The 21742-nt window shown below is 43.2% G+C and overlaps 1 protein-coding gene across 6 annotated transcripts in view; it reads left to right on the top strand.

The window, feature by feature from the left end:
- The window catches only part of stau2 (staufen double-stranded RNA binding protein 2), an 84731-nt gene extending 67529 nt beyond the window's left edge, over positions 1 to 17202 (top strand). For all 6 annotated transcript variants that reach the window (XM_069151632.1, XM_069151636.1, XM_069151635.1 and 3 more), the window contains 2 exons: positions 14378 to 14443; positions 15641 to 17202. In XM_069151632.1, the coding sequence (XP_069007733.1) occupies positions 14378 to 14443; positions 15641 to 15676 (102 nt within the window). In that variant the 3' untranslated portion in view covers positions 15677 to 17202. The remainder of the gene's footprint in view (positions 1 to 14377; positions 14444 to 15640) is intronic.
- The last annotated feature ends 4540 nt before the right edge of the window (positions 17203 to 21742 follow it).

A 21742-nucleotide genomic window follows, 5' to 3' on the forward strand; every position in this document is an offset into this window, starting at 1 on the left:
GAATATGATCCAGTGATACAGCAAATTATACTGCATTGTAATTTTGGAAAGTTACAGATAATGGGTGACACAGACACACCCTATTCATTGTCTGAACGGCGTGTGAGGAGGAGGTTTGTGACACTATCTCATTATTTAACACGCAGTTTAGACAGAACAAAAGTCCAGCTGTAGCCTGCAGCCAGCAGCCAGTTAGCTTGACCCAGAACAGAGATTGGAAATGGGCAAAACATTTAGTAGGTGTGTAACGGTTGTAACGGTAGGTGCATTTGTTCAGTATTTTCCGTGCGCCGGTTGTTGTCTGTCGGTTATAGCACGTTTAAAGGATCAGCGTTTAACTCTGGGCAGACACTGTGCATTTTTTAATGATCTCGTACAATGTGTATACTCAAACTACAAAGTTTGATTGGCTTTATGGCCCAAACAAGAACTGTGAAAAAAGAGAGAATCCCTTCATGTTGATCTATAACTGAAATTTCACTGCTGGATTTGATAGTTGATTTAATTATGAATGTGTACTTCAGGTCAGTTTTATACTTAAATCAGTTGTAATTATTGCCCGATTTGACACCTGAATTATTTTTTTTTTTTAATTAATGACAAACAAAATGTGACCCCCCCAAAAAAGTCTTTCATACTGAACTTTGGTTATCATTATCCTGCCATCAACTCTAAACCTCACAAATTAACAAGTTATAAAAAGTTTGTTTCTTTGTTAAAAATCAAACAAAAGGCAAAAACTATACGTTTTGTTCGCATGGAGTGTTTCATACTGGTGACTTATCGAGTATCCACTGTTTTGCTCAAATACAGCTTCCAGACAAAAAAATAGTTTTCCCATCTTTGCGCAAAGCTAAACTAACCGCTCGCTCCAGCTACAAAGATGAGATTTATGTGAGATGGATAGTGCTGATTTTCTCAACCATAAATCTCTTATCCCCAAAAAAAACTATTGGTATGACATAATACATCGTTTTGGGGGTCGTCTCCCCTTTACATTCCCTTGAAGGATTCCTGATAATCCCCCTGCACTACCTTTTGACTTGTTTCAAACTTTATTGATGACATGGAGTTGTAATTGTTTTCGTTTCACTTTACATGCCTCAAGAGTTTATTTATGTGTCACTGGTTTTGATAAGATGCCCTCTGCGTCATTCAGAAGAATATATGTACATATATATATATATGGAGCAAAAAAACTTGTATCCAGGAAAACTGTCATTTTAACTCCCTATGTAACTCATCTGGCTTTGTTATAAATGCCTCCACTAAAGGAAACCGCAGACTGTCATTATCTCATGATCTCTTATACTTCTACAGAACGTACACCTCAGGTTACCGTGAAGAGAGGAAATTATGTTTTGATTGCACTGATGTGGAAGCATTGTAAGCTGTGCAAGTGCAGTAGAGGGAAGCATTTCAGCTGCATTACATTTACACATGCACACACATACATATCATTTTTGAGTGATGCAGTAATGACTCCCCAAATGGTGTGATTTATTGGAGATGCTTTTAAATAAGAGGTTTAATGCAGCATAGTTACTAAGTAAACATTTGTTTTAGAGGCCCCCTTTTCCTCAGAGACATCCTCTCTGTTCCTAATGTCCCTCTGCTTCTGTCTGAACACAAACTCGTTCTCTTTCTTTCTCTCTTTGAGTCTCACTGACTGCTGCACACACTTCTCCCTTGTGCCCGGTGAGTAAACGTGGAACCGTGTGAGCCTTCAGAAAGACTTTGAAATGAGACATGGCTGGGACATCAGAGGACTCTGCCACTCTCAATGAAGCCTTCTTGATTTATAAGAGAGCGGGGAGTGATGGAGGTGGAGGTGGTGGTGGTGGGGGGTGGGAGGGGGTGTTTCCAGAGGCACACAAGGCCACAAGGTCCTCCATTAGTACCTTGACCCCTGTTTCATGGGTCCAACCACTGCATAGGAGTAGGAGCAGAAGAATTAGAGGGATGGATGGATGGTGGACACGGGGGGGCTTGTGGGTGAGGGGGTCTTTTCTTTTTTTACTTTACAAAGTCTGTTATTTACATTTTCACCACAGAGAAGGCAGCAGAAATGAGAAACTCTACCTCCATCATTTGTCAGTGGCCTGCTGTGTCCTGACTCAAACGTCTGTTGGTAGTACCTGATCCTTCGCTCAGACCTGTCTCCGCTCCCCTCTTTTACGATTCTCCTCACTGTTTTACTGTCCGCTATCTAATTAGCTGTGTCTTGATCACATGTTAAAGCACAGCGCCTGGCCTGGTGTTTACTGACTGTTTGCCATGCTGTAAAAATGTGTGAGGTTGCTCGTAAAAACCTGCCGACAGATAATTAAGTACTCACTTTCCTTTAGTGGATTAAATCACATCATCACTGACAAATAGTGGATTATGCTCGTATTGTGCTGCTGCAGAAAAAACGACCACACATGGACGTGCTTGACAGAGCCGCTTCTTATAAATGATTAATGTAGCCTCATCAACGCTACTAAAGTCTGAGGAAATCACAACTTTGCAATAATTTCATTATGATTTGATTTGATTATTTTTTTCTCTTATGATGAATAAACATATATACACACTCTAAGTATCTGTGCGTCTATCACACACTGTACATAGCCTCTCAAGCTGAAATCGTTCCATACAGAATTTATTTAATTCCCTTTGCGAGCCTTCCCTTCAGAGAAGATCATGTCATGCTGCTTTTACTCTGCATGTGAGGCCCACCATGCCTGTGTCAATCTATGTTTGCTCATCACGTCAGCCTCTCTGTGTCTGGCCTTGGCTCACGTTGGTGTTTGCAGACGGAATCCATAACATGACTTTGTTCCTGTACAGATTGGTTCCTGTTGTTTATGAACACTTTGTGACAGGCCTGCCGGCTTTAAGCGAATTTGGTAATGGGATTATGCTAACATTTTAAAAGACATATGTTTTCAGTGTGCATTCCTTGCGTTTTATCCCCATCATGTTTCATCTTTGGCTAGTTAGCGTGGCCCCTCAACCTACCTCAAGTAGCCTGGTTGGAGGAGCTTTAACCAACAAGGCCTGCCTCTTGATATAAGCATACTGGAATTTCTTCTTGTTTTCAGTAAACATGCCTTATCCATAATCTGTCTCTGAAATACACACTGCCAGTTGCTATAGGAACATCGTAAGGTTTTCATAACACTTCGGTGGCTGAGGCATGGCGGGTCTCAATCGCTCCCGTCACACAGTGAGTTGCGAGCTCGCTCCGTATTTCTTGGGATTTCTGTGTAAAATGAAATGTCTGTCCATGTCTTATGAGCCCAGTGAGCATGCTGGGTAATGAGAAACACCCACAGGCTTTGTGGGGATCCATTGCAAATTATAAAACACCGCAACAGGTTTTACAGGCATGTCCCTTGTGTGTACTAGGTGATTAAAACGCAAAAAGGAGCTGAGGGAGCTACAAAGAAGAAAGAGACAAGAGGAAGGAGGTGTAAAACGCTGTCTGACTGTGTGTATTCTCTTGTTACCGGATGTCCTTGTCCACGAGACATCCACTCTCATACACGCTGCTTTCTCTGACATAGAAATATAAAAGGCTCATGATGGAGGGTTGGGTATTATTGCATGCAGCTGGTGGCTGTCACCGTAGGCCTCGCCTCTCTTTCCTACCCTTTATCTTAACCCTTTCATTTATGACACTCCCAAGTTCTTCTTTTCTGCCTTTCCACACCTGTAACTCTCTCTCCTGTAAATCTTGACACCCCTTTTTGATTGTTCTAAAGGGGGCCGAAGGATTCAAATGAAGTGATTATCAGCTTGTCAAACAGCCCCCCTCGACCCACAGCTCACCGATTACACCTGACAAACTCTCTCTGTCTCACCCTCAAACGCTTGTTTTTTTTCTTAACTCTCACTGAAATCCTGAGCTCCAGACGATTAGCAGCTGTTGTCATGATGTTGGAGTCGGACGTTTTCCAACTTATGTAAAGTGAAGTTGCTGCTCTGATGACTCATCCGGACCACTTTTGTTACAACATTATTTTAGCTTCCCTCACTTACCCAACAATGAAGAAATAATTGGATTACAATTTAAACGGGCGGGCTGGTAACAGCCTGCAGTACTCTTTGACATCCTCATTAGAGATTGATTTGGTCCACTGCAGTATCTTTACTAATGTTATTATCTATGCAAATGGGGGAAGCGATTAAGTGGATCGGACCGCTGGTGTGAGCTGACCGTGCTTCCATGCTGCGTTTAGAAAAGGGTTTTTTCCTTTGGTTGTGTAACAACAACCACAGTCATCACATTTGCATCTCCACCCAACCACTGCTTGTACCGCTGCCCAATTTAACTAGGCTGTTGCATTTCATCACCAGGCAAACAGCGTGAGTTTGTCATTCTGAATTCAGCACCATGAAAATGGGCAGGAAAAAAGCAGTTTTTAAAGGATCACATGGTCAATCTTTGAGAAAAATGGAAGGAAAAGGGAGATTAGCGAGCAGAAAAGAGAGAAATGGGACGCCCCTTGGGGCCGATCACTATCTCTCTGCAGATAAGAGAGCGAGTGCCTGAAGGCTGGCTTTTCTTCCCACCGCTTTTTGTACCTCCCCCGGGGCAATTTGAGTCCAATTGCTCGGGATTATAGAAGCTTCTCCCTGTGGCATAGAAAGGTGGATCTTTGCAGGTGGAGATGGGGTGACGTAACACTGCTTCGGAGTCACTGGGGAAACCTGGTGGAAATGGACACTATCCACAGAGGACAGTGAGATGCTGTTCTCCAAATCTTCCACCATGACTTCACTGTTACCCCAGGGAGTGAAACTTGATGAAATTTGATGACCTCCTCAACTTTGCAAAATTTCGGAAGAATCTTCATCCCTTTGTATGACATGTAGACAGAGCAATGTTGATGAAGCAACACTTTTTGTTTGTCATTTATACAAGCGTAGCATCCATCGTGAATGAAATACTTTAAGTTCCTTGGATGAGTCATAAAAGAGTACTCCACCCAGACTCTGTCTCATCACCCAGATTGTGTCTGCCTATTGGGGGGGGTGGGGAGGGAATGAAAAATCAAGGGCCCTACTTTTTGGGTAAATTTGAGCTTAGTTAGTGGTCATGTTGGTGAATCACTAGCCTTGAGGCTGTTCTTCTCTTCATACGGGATATCTGTAGAGGCGGTAGTCCCATCACTAATGCATTCCTCATGCTCTAGATCTCATCTCAAGCTGTATTTAGTCTCTGATTCATCTGGAATTTTGGAACAAGTTGGAAAATATTGAGTATAGATAAACATAGTGTAACTTCCCGTGCATGGTAGACTTCTTTCTCAATGAAAGTGTGTCATTGTCTGCGTTCTTGATGGGAAATTAAAGTGCAATACTTTCTCTTCTTGGTCAGTGAATGTTTCATCTTCATTGCCAGTGTTCAGACACTCTTGTTTTAGATTTGCTTTATGGTGTGAAGGCAAAGTACTGATACAGCAGAGACAATACACCTCACCGGTGAATTTTCCTAAGACGGTAAAATGTAACACTTCATTTTAACCTGCGCCCACATTTGATTTTAATATCCTGAACATTTTTTTTTCTACGTTCATGAAGTCTGTTTTATATAATGACTTTATTTTATAGTATGTTACCAAATAAATAATGTATTATCTGTTTATAGAAATGAAGCCCACAAATCATTGTCAAGGAGAATTAAAACTATTAACTGTTAATATGCACTTTTAAAGTCATAATGTATGTTTAAAACTGTGATATTGTGTCATTCATGAAGTGGTTGGATAACACCTAACCATGTATCATGAGAAGAGTCTTATTTGCTGACAAACATACTAATAAACATTTAAAACATACTTCAATGTGCTTATCACGTTAAAAATAACCAAGGCCAGTGATTAGGTTTCTCAACCAAGTTATGTTATGGCAAAGCAGGGCTGTGTTATCATAGAGGCCGTCTGTATCTGCTTATCCTCCGAGATGCTTTGCTGACAAGGCAGAAGTTTGGTATGCTGAGGTGCTTCTGCCCCTCGCCCTCTGCCCATATGTTTTGTATTACGCCCTAGGAGGTGCCATGCTCAGCAGCTCAGTGGTGGGAGGGGATAAAGCAGGCCTCTCCGGCCCAAATGACGCATGACATGGCGCTGCGCCCCGGGCCCTTATTTATGGCTTCCCATGTCAGCGAAGGCTTGCTCCCCTGGGGAGCCCCACAGCCGTTACCCGCTAACTTAACTCAGCCAGCCTTCAGTGTTCATATCATGCCTGGGAGACACACAAAAGAAAACACTATCCACTGCAGGAATTCTGATCCCCATCATGTGGAAGCACGCACACATGACTGGGGTGTGTGCAGAAATTTCCGATTGAATTCCTCATGGAGGAGTTTGTTTAGCTGTAACATTCACAGTTGCTACTCTGCTGCACAAGAAGTGAAGCACCACACATGAAGTGCTACTTCAGAAGAATTAACGTTATGTCAGGCTACGGCAAGGCCACTGCCAGGCGCACACTGCCTCTTTTATCCATGTCTCTGATGTGGGAGAGGATGTGAAATCTGGAGAGAGAGTGAGGAAGAGATTTGGAGCGAGGATCTGAATATTTTTTCTCTGTAGTTCCTCAAGAATCCATGTACATATCACACCGCATTAACAAATAGACGCATACACTGCCAGCACTCATGCACACACAGGTGTTCTCCACGAGCTGCCCGGGAATGTTCCAGTGATCCCGATCCAGGGTTTTCATGTGGGTAAACGGAAAAGAAAAGAATTTAGAGGAAGCGAATGCCAAGTGATGAGAAGAAGGTAAGGAGTAGATGGCACAAGTAAAAAAAAAAAAAAAATGGAGAGAAGAAAATCTGAAACACGTTTAAAAGAATATAATGAACATCGGGGAACGTTTCGACGTGATGGCAGGGTAGTAACAACAGGGTTAACACAGAACAAAAAGATGGCTGGGATGTTCTCTTCCCTGGTATCTCATATTTCTTTCTGCTTTGAGGAGTGAGCGCAAAAGAGAGAGCTCTGTCAAGGTTTTATGTGGCCTTTTGAAAACAGAACAAGCCCTCTCCAGAACAATATATCCAGTCTCAGAATTTCTCCGACAACAGGGCACTTTTTTCTTTTTCTTTTTTTCATCGTCCCAGGTCCTGCCCATAAAACACCCTGTTTGAAATCCCCTCTGGTCATTGTTTAGTCTAGTGGACATCCCTTAGATCATCTTCATCAGCAGCTGTCCTACATCCCCTTCATGTTCGGAGTGTCCCCGCCTTGCAGCAGCTCATAACTAGCCACCTGACGTTAATCAGACAAGCATTATTAAGTTTTGATAGCGAGCGTGTTTTGTTTTTTTGCAGAATAAGAGGATGAATAGTTGTTGTGCAGGAGGACAAACAAAGGCGAGCAGTTTGAGTTACGGTCCGTCCACCCCAACATCGTCTCAAGTTCTTAGAAGAAACTGGAAGTGTTTGTGAAACAATGCTGTGGTTTCTGTACAACAGTGGTGTAATGGTGCTTGGTAGAAGTGGGGAAGTGTGTCTCGCCTAATATTGTTCCTGTAAATGCTGCAGTGCTCCAAAGCCTAGCCATAATAAAGACTGATGTTACAGAAAAAGGTCATAAAAAAAATTCAATTTTGTGCTTCAACAAAGGCCGTGTCATCCTCATGTCAATCCAACAACAGGGTCTTGTGGCTCTGCAGGTAATGTAGTCATGACACCACATAAAACCATACCGCTTAGCATTTAAAATCTTCTCCCTAACTTTCATGTTTGTATAAAAGCCAAGTTGAATATATTTTAGTGCACCTGCAGAGCTGCTGAGGGATGGACTCTAGTTCTGCCAAAGACCACAAGCTGAATCTGTATGAACCCGGCCTTCTCTCTCTCCCGCCTGTTGCTCCTTTGGGTGATGTAGACGTCCAAACTCATGACTTAGACAATGACGCATGATCAAAGCAAAAATGGGAGGTTGCCACTGATGCTCTTGGCCTGGATTTAAGATTAGGGAAGGGTTTGACTATTTCAAGCTGTGCTGCACACAGCCAGAAAATAAAAGCCTTGGGAATCTAGACCTGCTTGATTAAGAGGGAAATACCACACTGTGCTCCTCAGACCGGGTCACTGGGTTAAACCTTAAGCTGGTGTCTGGACTTTCATCTGGCCTCCAGCAGAGCAGAAGCAGCATCTTATCTGATAAAGTCAGGAGAACAGGCAAATTTGACTAATGTTTCCATTCTTCTTTTACTATGAAGATTCGGAGGAACAGGAGAATTGCAAGTATTCAAGACTGAATGATGTGCTGGTGGTTTCACCTCATTAGGACCTCCCTGGTGTCTTTGATGGCCGCCAAGGGCCACAGGATGAAGCGATGGAGATTGAAGGACTCAAGGCTCCCATTCTGTCTTCTGTCTGGTTCCTTTCCCACCCAACATTTCTTCGTGCCTCTTGTTCTCAAGATGTCTTCATTGCCTCCTTAGAACATGCTAGTCCAGCAGTGAGAGCTGATACAGGGGTCTGATTTGTCAGGGTCAATGTGATACGATGATCCATCAGATCCGTCAGGCTGATGCCGCAGACTCCTGGGGGAATGGGCCTTTGTTTGGCTAAGCCGCTGATGGAAGCGAAGCCTCTGTTGGGGAAGCCATTAGGAGCTCAGCGGGCCCAGAAAAATGAGCCGCCCTTGTCAATCCACATCAGGAGCTCGGCCACGGTTACAGATCCTCCTCAGACCCGTCACATTCGACCACTGTTTGTCCAAGCCTTTGAACTAGGGAGGGACGGATAGATAGATGGATGAGCTCATGTGTGAAGTGGCTGTGGGGTGCTTCAGGTTGGCTACCAGTCTTGGATTGATGGCCAGTACACGGTTGTTGTCTAAAGTTGAAGCAAAGAGAGAGGATAGGTGAGGAGAGTCATTTCAGAATATGTCAGTATAAGCGGATTGATACATTACATTAGTTTGGAGCACCATCAAAAGCAAAAACACGACACAATGGTTTAAAGCAATGGATTTTGTAAATCTCAATGTAATAGCTAGCTTGGTATTACCAGACCCACAAATTCACTGCATGAATCTGTGGATCTGATCACGTTCTATTGGGGATGGCTTTTCGTTTTTTAGATCTCCGTTTAGTTTTGAAACTATTGGAGCAGCCTTTAGCCAAATTGGCATTGACCACCATAAACTGTTTGTTGTGTGCTGAAACGCTACCAGCAACGTCATCTCACTGGCTGCTGATTGGACCGCCCTACAGAGTAGTTGAGCAAACCTCAATGCGAGCAGGGTTTCCAGACTATAATCAGGTTGAAGACAAGCTGGGAGCAATAGGCGGGCAGAGGCAGGTTAAGTAGTTGCAGGGCAACGGGTTTGTTTTTTGTTTTTATATGACTCAAGACCTTTATTGTCATTGTGCTTCATACATTTTTACAAAGAATGAAAAACCCAGGAATAAGTTGATAAATGTATAATTTCAGCAAGTAGAGAGTCTAAACAACACGGGTACAAAATAAAAGCAATATGAAGTATAAAAAACAATTGATGTCGGGGTACGAAAAGCATCCGCAGCAGTAGGACAGTAAAAGCATTGGGGTGGTGAATGATGCGTGTGGTTTGTTTACACATAATCAGTAGCTTCAAATATAAGCGAAGGTTACGTTACTCCAATGTTAGCAGTATGTCAGACTGACGAGATGTCTTGTGTTCAGTTCTATTGGGAAGAAGCTGTTTTTCTGTCTTGTTTGTGCGTGTGTGGATTGACCTTAAACAGATGGTGTCCAGGATGTGCAATATCTTTTATGATGTTCTCAGCCCTCCTCACACAGCAAGTGCTGTGAAGATGATCCAGTGATGGCAGCTCCATGCCAACAACGTCCTGTGCTGTTTTCACAACACGCCGGGGGGCTTTTTTGTCAGCTTCGGTGCAGCTGCTGTACCAGGCTGCCGTACAGTTTGTTTGGCGGCTCACTGTGGCGCATCTGTAAAAGATCACAAACAGCTTTGGAGCGAGGATCGCTCTCCTTAGCCAAGTCAGAAACTAAATGTCGCTGTTGTGGTTTACTGACCACTGTTCAGGTGTTCAGCCCAGGAGAGGTCCTCTGTGATGGTGAGCCAAAAGGAACCCGAAGCTCAGCACTCCCTTTGTCTTCTTGGTAGTCCTAAAACTCACAATAGTCTCCTTGATCTTTGTGGTGTTTTAAGACGAGGTTATTGTGGACGGGTTGTCAATCATGTATGAAGAGTGCATGAAGGAAAGGGCTTAGCACCACTCGCCTGGGCAGGTTACCGTAGGTGTTTTGGGAAGGGATGCAATGGTGGTGGATTCGAAGTTTGGTTGCCAGATTTCAGTGCATTGCTTTGCAAGTTGAATATTTTTTTGCTGAACAACCCTTGCATTTTGCTGCTGCTTTGCATCAGCACGCTGGCTCTGCTGGTCTCTTTAAGTAGAATAGGCGTTGTTTTGAACGCAGCCTTAAACTGTCTCTGTACTCCAACAGACGTGCTCGTCAGATGATCAAACAGCTTCACAAACCCCCTCTTTAGAACCCCTTTTGGACATTGAAATCGGGGTCGCTCTAACTTTCTGCAACTGACAACCTGACACACTTTCTGATGCACCTCATGCAGCAGTTGGCCAGGTGTGTGGGAGTGGCAAAGCAAGGATAGTTTGAACTTGTCTCTCAATCTTTTTTTAAAACTTTTTTTCATATGTACAACCCAAGCACTATGAATCTTGCCTCTATCTGGAACAGCTAAGCTTTCTTTTTGCCTTCTGGGCAAGGCTAAAAAGCATATTTGCTTTCAGGGGTGGTCAGGTCACACACAGAACAATCTATTTATTTTCTAAAATACCCCTTAACGTAGAGGTTATTGAACCTCTTTGTGTCCAATCTTCAAATTCAAAAGCCATTCCTTTCCCATTTGTTAACAACTTGGAGCACAGCATCCTCTGTGCACATTGTCTCCTAACCCACCTCTTACTCTCTCTTTGTTCCCTGACAGAGATGGAACACCTCTACCTTTCAATTCCCGGCCTCAGACTAAACATACTCTTCTAGTGTTGATGCATCAGTGTAGCGGCTGCCCCTAACGATGGGCAACTTATCACATTAGAAAAATAATGATTTCACTGGCTGCCATTCCCACAGATAGAGCCAGTATTTGTCTTAGGCTTTGTGTCCTTCGCTGAGCTGGTGGGCCCTTATGCCTGCCTGTCGTATATCAGCAGCGCTGCCACTGTCAAGCCTCTGATTTATGGCTGTTTATCTCCAGCCCTTACCCCACCACCACTCCCCCTCCCACTCCAACAGATGGTCTCCGGCTATTTACTCAGGGAGAGAAGGGTCCCAAACCGATTGAATAAATATAACAAACAAGAAGTTTATGGTGAAGTAGGTTGTGAGTACAATATTTTGGTCACGCGAGAAAGTCGCTGTCGTTTATCAGGTCTGATTGTGATTGTGTGTCCCAGATTAATCTGCCTTCTTATCTTTTTCCACTTCAGCATGTGGACAGCCTTGGTGTCCTGGTGAGATGACATGTTGCTGCATACGTATAAAAACATCATGTAACTGCTACATGAAGAGTCCCCTGATATGATTTATATTTATTAACAGTGCAATTGTGAAAACATTCCTTCATCTGTCATGTTCCACAGAGGTGTCACCTTAAATCTCTTCAAGTATATTCGGTCTCTAAATCTCGCTGGCTGTCAGATCTTCACAGAGAAGAAAAAACACATTGCACCATAAATTGCCTGTTACAGACTTTGAGGGGCTTCAGCTGATTTCTGGGTCTCTGGAGAAAGTATCAATTTTTCAAATGAGTCCTGCTATTATTGTTGTAGATTTTTTTTCCCTACCTGTAAGCATCACAGATTTTTTTTTTCTCAATTTGATGGATACAAACCAGATTTTGACCCTTGCACCTGTAAGTCATAAATTACGATTCCTGGTTTATGTTTCTCATAGTCTGAAGTTAAATACTTTGAATTTGCCCACAGATAATAGTTTGTAACATCCTCCTGTGCATATTGCATTCCATAGAGACATGCTGATATGGCATGCAGTGGGATTCATATTTTCTCAGCATTAAAGCATGATAAATGTTTCTCCTTGTGCATATGTCTTAAATACAAATCGGTATTCACATGGAGACGTCTCTGTCTGTCTGTCTGTCTGTCAGAGTAGAAGACAAAATGTCTCCCAATCAGATCTTCTCGTGTTGAGAATGGTTAATTTGTCTGCACCGCGTGGCCGTCATCACTAATGAGAATAAAATACAGAGTGAGGTTGGTGGGCTTCATAACGAGGTGAAGTCAGCCAGTCGTCACATCTCACTCATCCGCTGAGCAGAACCACTTGTGCCTCATCTCAACTCTGATTAACCAGTGATGGAGTGTAACCGGCTCAGTTTGAGCCACTGTCGTATCAGATGTGCGTAGAATAATAAATCGGAGCTGTTGGGATTTTTCTTTTTTTCTGTAGTGTTTCTTATGATCAGTGCAATTCTCTGTTTAGACTATACGGTAAGTTTAGGAAATACCACTTCAGGATTGAACATTGTTCGCACTAGAAACTCATGTTTTAGCCCAATTATCACAATTACATACACCTCCCCCCCCCCCTCCCGCCCCCCCCCCCCCCTCCCCCGAGTCTGCCAAAAAAGTTCAACATGGCACACTAACTCAAAAACGAAATATGGAACGTACAAACCAGCCATTTCCCCGCCTATACCTTACAATAGATTATAAACGAATCAACTTTTCAAATTTTGATAAATAAGTATTAACATTTTTAAGCACACAATTTAAATGGTTGTGCTTTTAAAAGACAATTCAATTTTTTTTGGCTGCATGACAACTATGACGACCCTCTTTGAGGAGGCATCTCCCTGCAGGAGGACTCGGATCATCAGAGAGATTAAAGCTCACCTGGTCCAGCTCCACTGGTTAAGATGGTGTCCGTCCTTCTTGCCCACCTGACCTTGTTTGTTTTTGTTGTATTTAGGTTATCTTTGTCTTACATTCCTTATTAGTTCAAATAAGATTAACTTGGTATTAGTTACAGCTCATGTGTGGCCTCTGCTACAGCAGCAAGACAGATTAGTTTATTATTGCTCAGGTACTGAATAATGTACTGTAGGAGAGTAGATACTGTGTGTAATTCAAGCTACTGTTAGGATCTGCACTTTTTTTTAAAGAGTGGTCTCTCATGTATGCAGACACAGAGACTCACACCACATTCCCACCAGTCATGGCTGATATGGGAGGAAGAGGGGAGCACAAGAGATTTTTACATGTGTTCCAATATGCATAGTTAGACCCAGTGGTGTCAGCTGTGCAGCGAGATATACCGCCCGCTCCTACTCTGCACAAACTGAGAGGAACCGAGAAAAACGGCAAACAAAAGCTGAATCTTAAAAAACGGAGGATGGATCTGTGTTGTGATTGAACCTGCAAACTGGTTAGGATTAGATAGAATGTCTCCTCTCGGGAGTTTTAATGTCACAAATTGTACAAATTTCTAGAAAACTTTACTGAAGCACCTCTGCGTGGTGGTGGTGTTGTTGTTGTTGTCTTCCAGGCTCCCCTCCTTGCATAGCATGTCTGTCTGCGCTACACCTCCTGACTCCCACACATGTTGTATATATTATGATAGCAGGCTGGACCCTCCCTACATCACCAGCAGCCCCTCTGGCTGGCACAGACAGGGCGGGAGGCAATGAGCAGGAAGGAAATGACATCATGGGATTTTGGATCCAAGCTTGAAAATATAGATAGCGTATAGTTTTCTAATGACATAGCACTGGGTGGCTTCCCAAGGCTGGTTGTGATTAGGAGCTAATTGTGCCAGACATAGTAAATTCTAAGTTAAATACTCTTTTGAACGTTTGAGGCTGAAAAGTAATTTTGTCCTGAAAGCTTCCTTGCTCGACCACAAAATGAGTATAATTATGTCATTATACAATTAACAGTAAAAATGTTACATGCACACTTGTTTATCTTGCCTTATTGTTATGTTATGTGGGTTTTGGGGCTACGCAGATTGGATTATTCCGTGTGTTGTGTTTCTAAACCTTTCTGATTTATAGGTATTTCAGACCTGCTGCTATTTGTTTAGCTGTGGTCACCACACATACAGATGTCCCTCAGATTGACTTAGGAAAATGCAGAGCAGCCAAAACATGAAGTGGAAATGTTAACCCAATAACACTAGATAAACAGTGTGAGGAGAGAACCCAAAGACAACAGAGAGGGAAGGGAAAGTGTCCTGCTGGCATCAGGTTTCCCAGAGTAAGTGTTATTTGAAAAGCAGCTGAAGGGTGACACTCACACTCTTCCCACCCTAATCTCCCTCCCTCCCTCCTTCCTCACTCATTTGACCATCTGTTGTTCCCTCTCTTCTCAGGCTGCTCTAAGTGCCTTGAAACAGCTGTCGGAGCAAGGACTGGACCCGGTGGATGGCCCCATCAAGGTACGGTAGGGCACGGATCACGGCTACCTCGCAGGCGGGCACGATCCGAGCTCACTCGGTGTCCGATGTTTAACCAGTCCCAGTCAGTTAGGCTGGACAGTGTGTGTGTGTGTGTGTGTGTGTGTGTGTGTGTGTGGCGCTGCAGGCTGGCCCATCATCGGCTCCCTCCCCACCCACACACTCGTCCCGCAGTTCCGCTCGACATTTCTCTCTCTTCCATAGGAAAGCAGCGGTGGGCGTTACACATTTACATGCTCGGTACTTTGCATGATGGCTATCGCCACCGAGGCTCAGTCATGACGGACACGGGGGCTTTCTCCACGTACCTCCCCTCCCTTCCCTTCGCTCCCTTTCTCCTCCGCGACGAGGAAGGGAGGAGAGGGGAGGAAGGACGACAGTGGAGAATCAAATCGGAAAGTAGGAACGCTGTGGGGTTTCTTTTTTTTTCTTTTGGAAACTGGGGAGGAAGTCACTGTCAAGCATTTCTAGAGTATTTTCATAGTAGGTGTGCCACGGGGGCGGTGGGGGGGGTGAGGGGGGTTCAGGCTGAGCTGATTACTTGTAGCTCTGTGTCTCCTTCAGAGAAGAAGAGGAACAAAGAGAGGAAAAACCACTGCGAGGTTATAACGGCTTTATTTACATCACCAACGGTGATGAGGAGCAAATATGGCAGCAATTACACTTTCACCTGAGCAGTTGATCGCTCATTTCTTGCTCCGCTCTTTCCCCTTGTGGTCTCTGAAACTTCGTTAACTCACCCATACTTTGCTATTCGCGAAGTCTTAGTTGTTTGCTGATTGCAGTTTTAAAGATGAAAACATCATGCAATACAAAAACAAACCTGCTATCAATCCGACCCTGCGCCACCACACATGATTCACTGTCTCTGCAGTCCCTCCTAATAAAACAACAGAGAACAGGAGCCACGGCTGATCAGTTACTGTGAAACAGACCGAGGTCAAGGACTTGTTAAGGGTCTTGAGTCTTCTCTGGAAGTTTTCTTTTATGGGAATCGCTTATTTAAAAGAATTCCTTATCGAAGAATGAGGGAATCTGGGTATTTTTCAGAGAACACGGAACAACAAATTACTCCAAGTGGGAGTGATTATTAACAACATAGCTCGAGTCCTTGGACAAAATCCTCCCTGTCCCCCCCACCCCCCCACCCCTCTAACACAGTTTCATTTGTCTTTTCAGACCAGTGAACCATGTGGGAGGGAGGACGGACATTAAACAGACTAACTCAGGCACCACCACTCAGGTCTGCAAGGATTCAAAGGCTGTCGTCTAGGAGCTGACAACCCTGATCCCCTCCTTCAGCATACACAAACCTGACAACCCCCCCCCCCCCTCTCCTGCCCCCCCCTCCCTTTACCGCTACACCCTGATACCCCCCATAACCTACAACCCACATTGTCCCAACAACCCCCCCCCCCTCCCCCTCCACCCCACCCCAACCCCACGATTGCCACTGAAATCCTGCAAAACCTGTCAACATGCAATAGGGTGGATGTGCACCGAGAAATGACCGACTAAAACACCATTACCTGAGTCTATGTGAAGACAACGCTATCTTAACACGTTTATTGATGATTTCAGTCAGAACTTAGAGGACGAAATAAATAAATAAAATACAAACTAATGAGATAAATGCATGGTACTGTATGAAATCAAGGGAAATCCAAAGTGATACACTGCATAGACAATTTTGCCTTTGGATAAGTGTTGGTATGGTTAAAACAAATATGTACATCATGCCATTGAAATACAAAAGAAACATTTTCGGGGAGAAACCAACCTGCGTACAGTAGCTTATTTTTTTCGGGGGTTTTATGTTTCCTTTTTGTTTTTGTTTTTGTTTTTTTCTTTTGTTATTTTATTAACAATGCTTGAGTACTGTATTTAAAATTAACCAATGCCAGTGCTGTGAAAGTTGTAGTTGTTGTCTTCATATATAGTCACCCAGCTTACCTTGTATGCTGACATTAAAAAAAAAAAAGAGTTCATCTATCTATATGGATGTGTATGACTTTGCAAGAGTATCATATTCCAAAAAAAAAAATAACACAGAAAAGTTTTTTTTCATGTGGACAAAAAGGATAAAACTGGTGTTAGCAGTAATCAGTAGAAGTGTCGACCATCCAGGAGGGAAGGTAGGACTAACCTTCATTTCCTGCCGAGGGTCTACCTGTCCCGTTTTAACATGACCCCACACTGGCATAGCATCACTGGAGCGTCACTTGACCAACAGCGGAGTCAAAAGGGGGGCCACTACAGCTGTACTTTATACCCAGAAAAAGAGGCCAGTTCTGATCGACAGTGGCCAGATTTTTTTGCGCACATCCTCTGATGCCAGTAAACTTTGAACGTAGAGTCCAAACTCTCCCGAGTTTTGTTCGGACTGCATGTCCTCCAGTGAACGAAAAGTCCTCTCCATTCCAGTGATTTTGTGTCAGTGAATCGTCCCCTCTCTCCCCCCACAGTTTTGTCGATCACATCTACACCCATTGTGTGTGTTGTATTGACCCGCCAAGGCATCAACTGGGTGCTTTTAATGCCTGCATTCTAGAGTGCATCTTTCGAGTGGAGGGAGCCCGTGGCTGACCTGCAGACTCCCTCCCCTCGAAGCCACTTTGGATCACTTTGTCCACTGACATTGAGGATGTGTCTTCTTCTTCGCTGTGAGTGCAATGTGTAATAAGGCTTTTTCTGTTACTGAAATGCAGTAAAAACACCTCAGTTCATGTGGAAAAAAAAAATATTTCTCTGTCTCTTCTTTACTTCTTACAGGTGGAAACACAATATCTTACAACTGAACAATTAACCCAACTGCAATTAACATTGTTTTCATGCCATCACAAACAAATCTGCTTTTTCACACATTTTCCAGGAGCATAAACTGGAACTTAAATTGCTGTCAAGAAAGTGAATATGAGAAGTGGGGATTGTTTAAGCTGAACAATGTAGTTTTGGGCATCAAACCACCCACCGGGACGTCACCCAATGGTTTGTAAACTGCTGTTGTGAAGCTTCGAGTTCGGCATTTTGGGTTTGTTTTTTGTTTTTTTGGAGCCAGAAGTGACCATCCTTGGACGAGCTGGAAGAAGAACTTGTGGAGACTATGGTCACCAGCCCAAATCCGTTTTTGTTTTTTTTCATATCCAGATTGATCTTTGAAAGTCTGAACAGCAAAAAAAACAACAACAAAAAAAACACAATGTTTGCAAACCGGATCCAAACCACATTTGTAGGTGGCTTGAAATGCGATTCAAATCGGATTTCTACAGCCGCCTCTCAGTCCGGATGTTCTCCTGGCTCAAATCGGATTTCTTGCAACGCAACGCACAATGATGATGTCATTTTCAGAGAGACGGGAGTGAGCCGAATCGAGAGCCGTGAAGGATAACGACAACAACAGTCCATAGAAAGAAGCTGAAATAAAATATGTTGGTGATGTACGGACACCCAAATCTCATCCGTTCACTTTCAAATACCGGTTTGTCCTGAAGATCTGTTTCGAAGAACACGTCTTTAATCAGCTTTTCCTGCAACAGCTATAAAATCAGTCAACTCTTCGTCATTTTTAATTGGCTGTTACAGGAAAAAAGTCACGCCACCGTGGATTCTAATAAAAAATACATAAAACAACAAAATTACAGATTTCTGTGACAGCCATGACAACAAAAAAAATCGAATGTTTTTAAAACAGATTTTGCAGTCAAGATGTCGGCTGTTTGAAATCATTCAGATTTATCATCACTTAAAAAAACAAAAGCTGCCCGTCTTCGTCAGCTTCAAACAGGATAAGAAGAAGAGCCTCACAGCTGCAGGAGGTCTGAAGGCAGTCGTTCAAGTGTGTCTAATTATGGAAAATGGAGTTTTTAGACCCTACCTACATTCTTATATAGTCTACAGCTGAAGAATGAACACTGATAGGATGTTTCCACCGCCATCAATTCATCATCCTACTAAAGGCAGTTGAAAAAAATTCTCTCTTTAAAAGAGCTCCTTTTGGTACTTTTAACCACATATTAAGATCAGTTGTCGTGGAGTTAATTTTTTTCACCGTAACTTGTGATGTGCTTGAAAGCACTAGAAAACGCTAGAAATTAGACCTTGAGATAAATTGTTTTGTCGCACTACTTTTACAACTATATTCAAGAAAGACCTTAAGACTTCAAGTGCAGTTTAGTAAAAGTTTTTGTCACCTCCTCAGCCAAGGCTTTACATGTTTTTGATTTTATTTTTTTGGGCCATTTTTTTTTTACTTTGTTTAGACAGTCTGTGAAGACAGTCAGTGTTCCTTTTCCATCTGGCTTCATAACACATTATTATCACTTGCGGCTTTTTCTAAAGCTCTAGCATGTGGTGCACAGTTCGTACATCAGCTGATGACTCTCCGGGCTCAGGATATATCTGCAACCTTAGCTTGCCATGGTTTCTAATCTCTCTATAGTTCAGACAGCGCCCCTTATCATAAAACACAAAAAAAACACCCGGATCAAATAGACATCTTTTTACCTCAAGATTTACAACCTCATAAAATCTACACCCTAATTTTTCCACATTGTGTTTTCTATTTTCGAAGTAAGATGTAGAAGAAGCTACTCTTCTACATCTTTAAAACATGTCGGAATTGGCAGGGTAAATTGTGAATTTGTTGGAGACTATTTTCAGACGCAGATCATGTGTCAGCCTCTTTTACGGCTGAACACTTTACATTTGTCATAGTATTGATGGAGCCTATTGAGTGCAACGGTGTGGCCAATGATGTGTTTTTAATAGGTTTTAGAACAACAGAGGTCTATTGTGCAGAGAACTAAGTTTACCAGGCTGGTGCTACACAGGTTTGGTTCGTTGTTTGTTTTTGGTCTTTCCAGTGGTTTTATTTAGCCCGGTTTTACCAGACCCAAATTCCCTGTGAATATATGGGTCTGGCCGCGCTACATTGGTGATTGTTTCTAGTCGTTGCAACCTAATGGCGGTAGACTTCAGGTTATTTTTAATCTATTGGACCTGCCTGGAATTGACTATCCAAACCATTGCAGACCTTTTTTATTATTATTATTTAGTTTACGTACTGTTCTTGCTCCGGCTTCAGTTCCTCAATATTTGCTGGCTTTGCTACAGATGTTTGCATCACTTCACCCAACTACCATCACCGCCACTTAAGGAACTCAATTTCAAAACAAACGCTTGACTCCAACATCGTCGCATCGTCGCATTTAGCCACCCCCACAGGAAAATAATGCAAACATTTGTCCACAGTTGGTTGGCTCTGGTTAATCCAGAATGAATGACTTTTGCTGGTTGGTCCGCCCTTCAGAGTGGCTGAGCAAACCTTAATGCAAACAGAGTTTCCAGACTATAATCACAGCGAAGAAAGCTGAAGCTGGGAGCATTAAGCGGTTAAAGCCAAGCTTTGGATCCTCTGCAACATTTCCAGGATGAACTGCTTGTTTGGCAATAGTTTCACAGTTTAAATATGAATCTATACAACTCAAAAATAACTTATTTTCTGCAGGCAACTGTTGTTTCCTAATGTCCTTCACTTGTGCCATATGAGGATGCGGCTTTACAAATGAATAACTACATCATTTGCAGTGTCATGACATCTGGTCAATTTCTGCTGCAAACAAGCCTCATTCTGTAACTGTTCCCCCTCAGTGAAGGACACAGCTCTGTGTGTTCCAAGGCAAAGAGTGATAATGTGGACTTTATCTTTCACATACTTCGGTTGCATCGTTCCATCACCTCTAGTTGGTTCCTCCGTGTAACTCCACCACCTGCGCCGTCCGCCAGCACGCCAGCCGTCTCTGCACCTCCAAACCCACTCTGCTCTCTCCCATTAGCGAGACGAATGAGTGAACGGGACAGCGGCGGTCTAATTCAACTTCACTGACTAATGGACTCAGCTGGCAGCTACATCTGCTTGCCATTGAGGAGCGCCAAGGCTGCTCACATACATTAGCAGCAGATCTCTATTCCAGAAGCTTGTTCAGGTAGTGGCGGACCAGCTTGAGGCCGTGCTAGACCCCAGATGAATTGCCTTGCTCTGTCCAGCCAATATGGGAAGTGAACCTTACTGCCCAAAATAGAACAAAATCAATGGGACTGTGCAGCTTGTCTGTGCCATGCAAAAGCAGATGCCAGAGCCATTGATTTTTCCATCTGAATTATGTGCCATCGACCCCCTTGAAGTCCTCTTAATTAGAGCTGTATTAACACGAGGATAAAAGAGTGAGGGGAATCCTATAGATGTTGATGAATGGTAATGATTCAAGCCAAAATCCTAATAGTTTTCTCGCCTAGATGAGTCAAAAGCATTTTTGTGCATTCACTTTACAGGACCACACGAAGGCACATTTGACAAAATAGCACCTTTTTGAGCCCCGCAGAGTCCAAACAGTAGCTGGAAGTGGCTGCCGCTTGGCGCTGATTGCTTCTGCACACAGAGGGATTGAAACTGTCAGTAGAACTCTCCCTCATATTAGAACTAATCTGCCACTGAGCAACTTTATCCAGGCCCGATTAGTCACGGCAGAGGAGCGCTGCGTGCTGCATGCGCACTGAAAGCTCTGACATCTCTGCGCTTCTCTGTAATGCACCGAGGAGATTTGAGAGGAACTCGCAGTGAACAATCAAAGAGTGTCTTGTAGAAGGGTGTAGTCTCTGTCACTGACAAAGACATCGATTTGTTTAGTGGAGAGACGAGTGTCTCTTATCACACCGATAGTTGTGAGGAGGATCACTTAACTCCCAGATTAGTCAGCCGAATAGTTTAAATATTTTCGACTATGACATTTATTAGTTAAGTCCAGACAAAAGAAACATTTACGTTGTATCAAGAAATACATTTTCTGAGTCGTTGTGGCTTCGTCGGCAGTTGCTTCTAGGTTGCTTTCAGGTACAAGAAAACCACTGCAAGTATGAAGACATTCACATGGGTTGAGACAAAGAAACCAGTGTGTTTCCTGTTGGGGCTCAAGGTTGAGTCCATTTTCATGAACTATCCCGAATTGATCTTTGGACTTTGGAGAAGCAGCAGTGATGAGGGATTCTCTGAGACAGGACTCAAAAAGCTTTGAAGGCTTTACTGTTTGTCTGACCCACAGACATACAAAGGTCAAGCCTACAGGCTGCCACATGACTTTGGTATTCCTAGGATTAATTTTTTTTTTTTGGTCTGTGGAAAACACCCCAATGTATTTTTTTTTTTTTTCTGTCTGATATTCTTTAATTCTATGATTAATTCAAACGTTGGACTTTTCTGCACATTTAAGAAGGCTTCTGCACACA

The sequence above is a fragment of the Embiotoca jacksoni genome, unplaced genomic scaffold (assembly GCF_022577435.1).
Source record: "Embiotoca jacksoni isolate LCO1_2020_lvr unplaced genomic scaffold, fEmbJac1.0.p SCAF_17, whole genome shotgun sequence".
Taxonomy (NCBI): Eukaryota; Metazoa; Chordata; class Actinopteri; family Embiotocidae; genus Embiotoca; species Embiotoca jacksoni.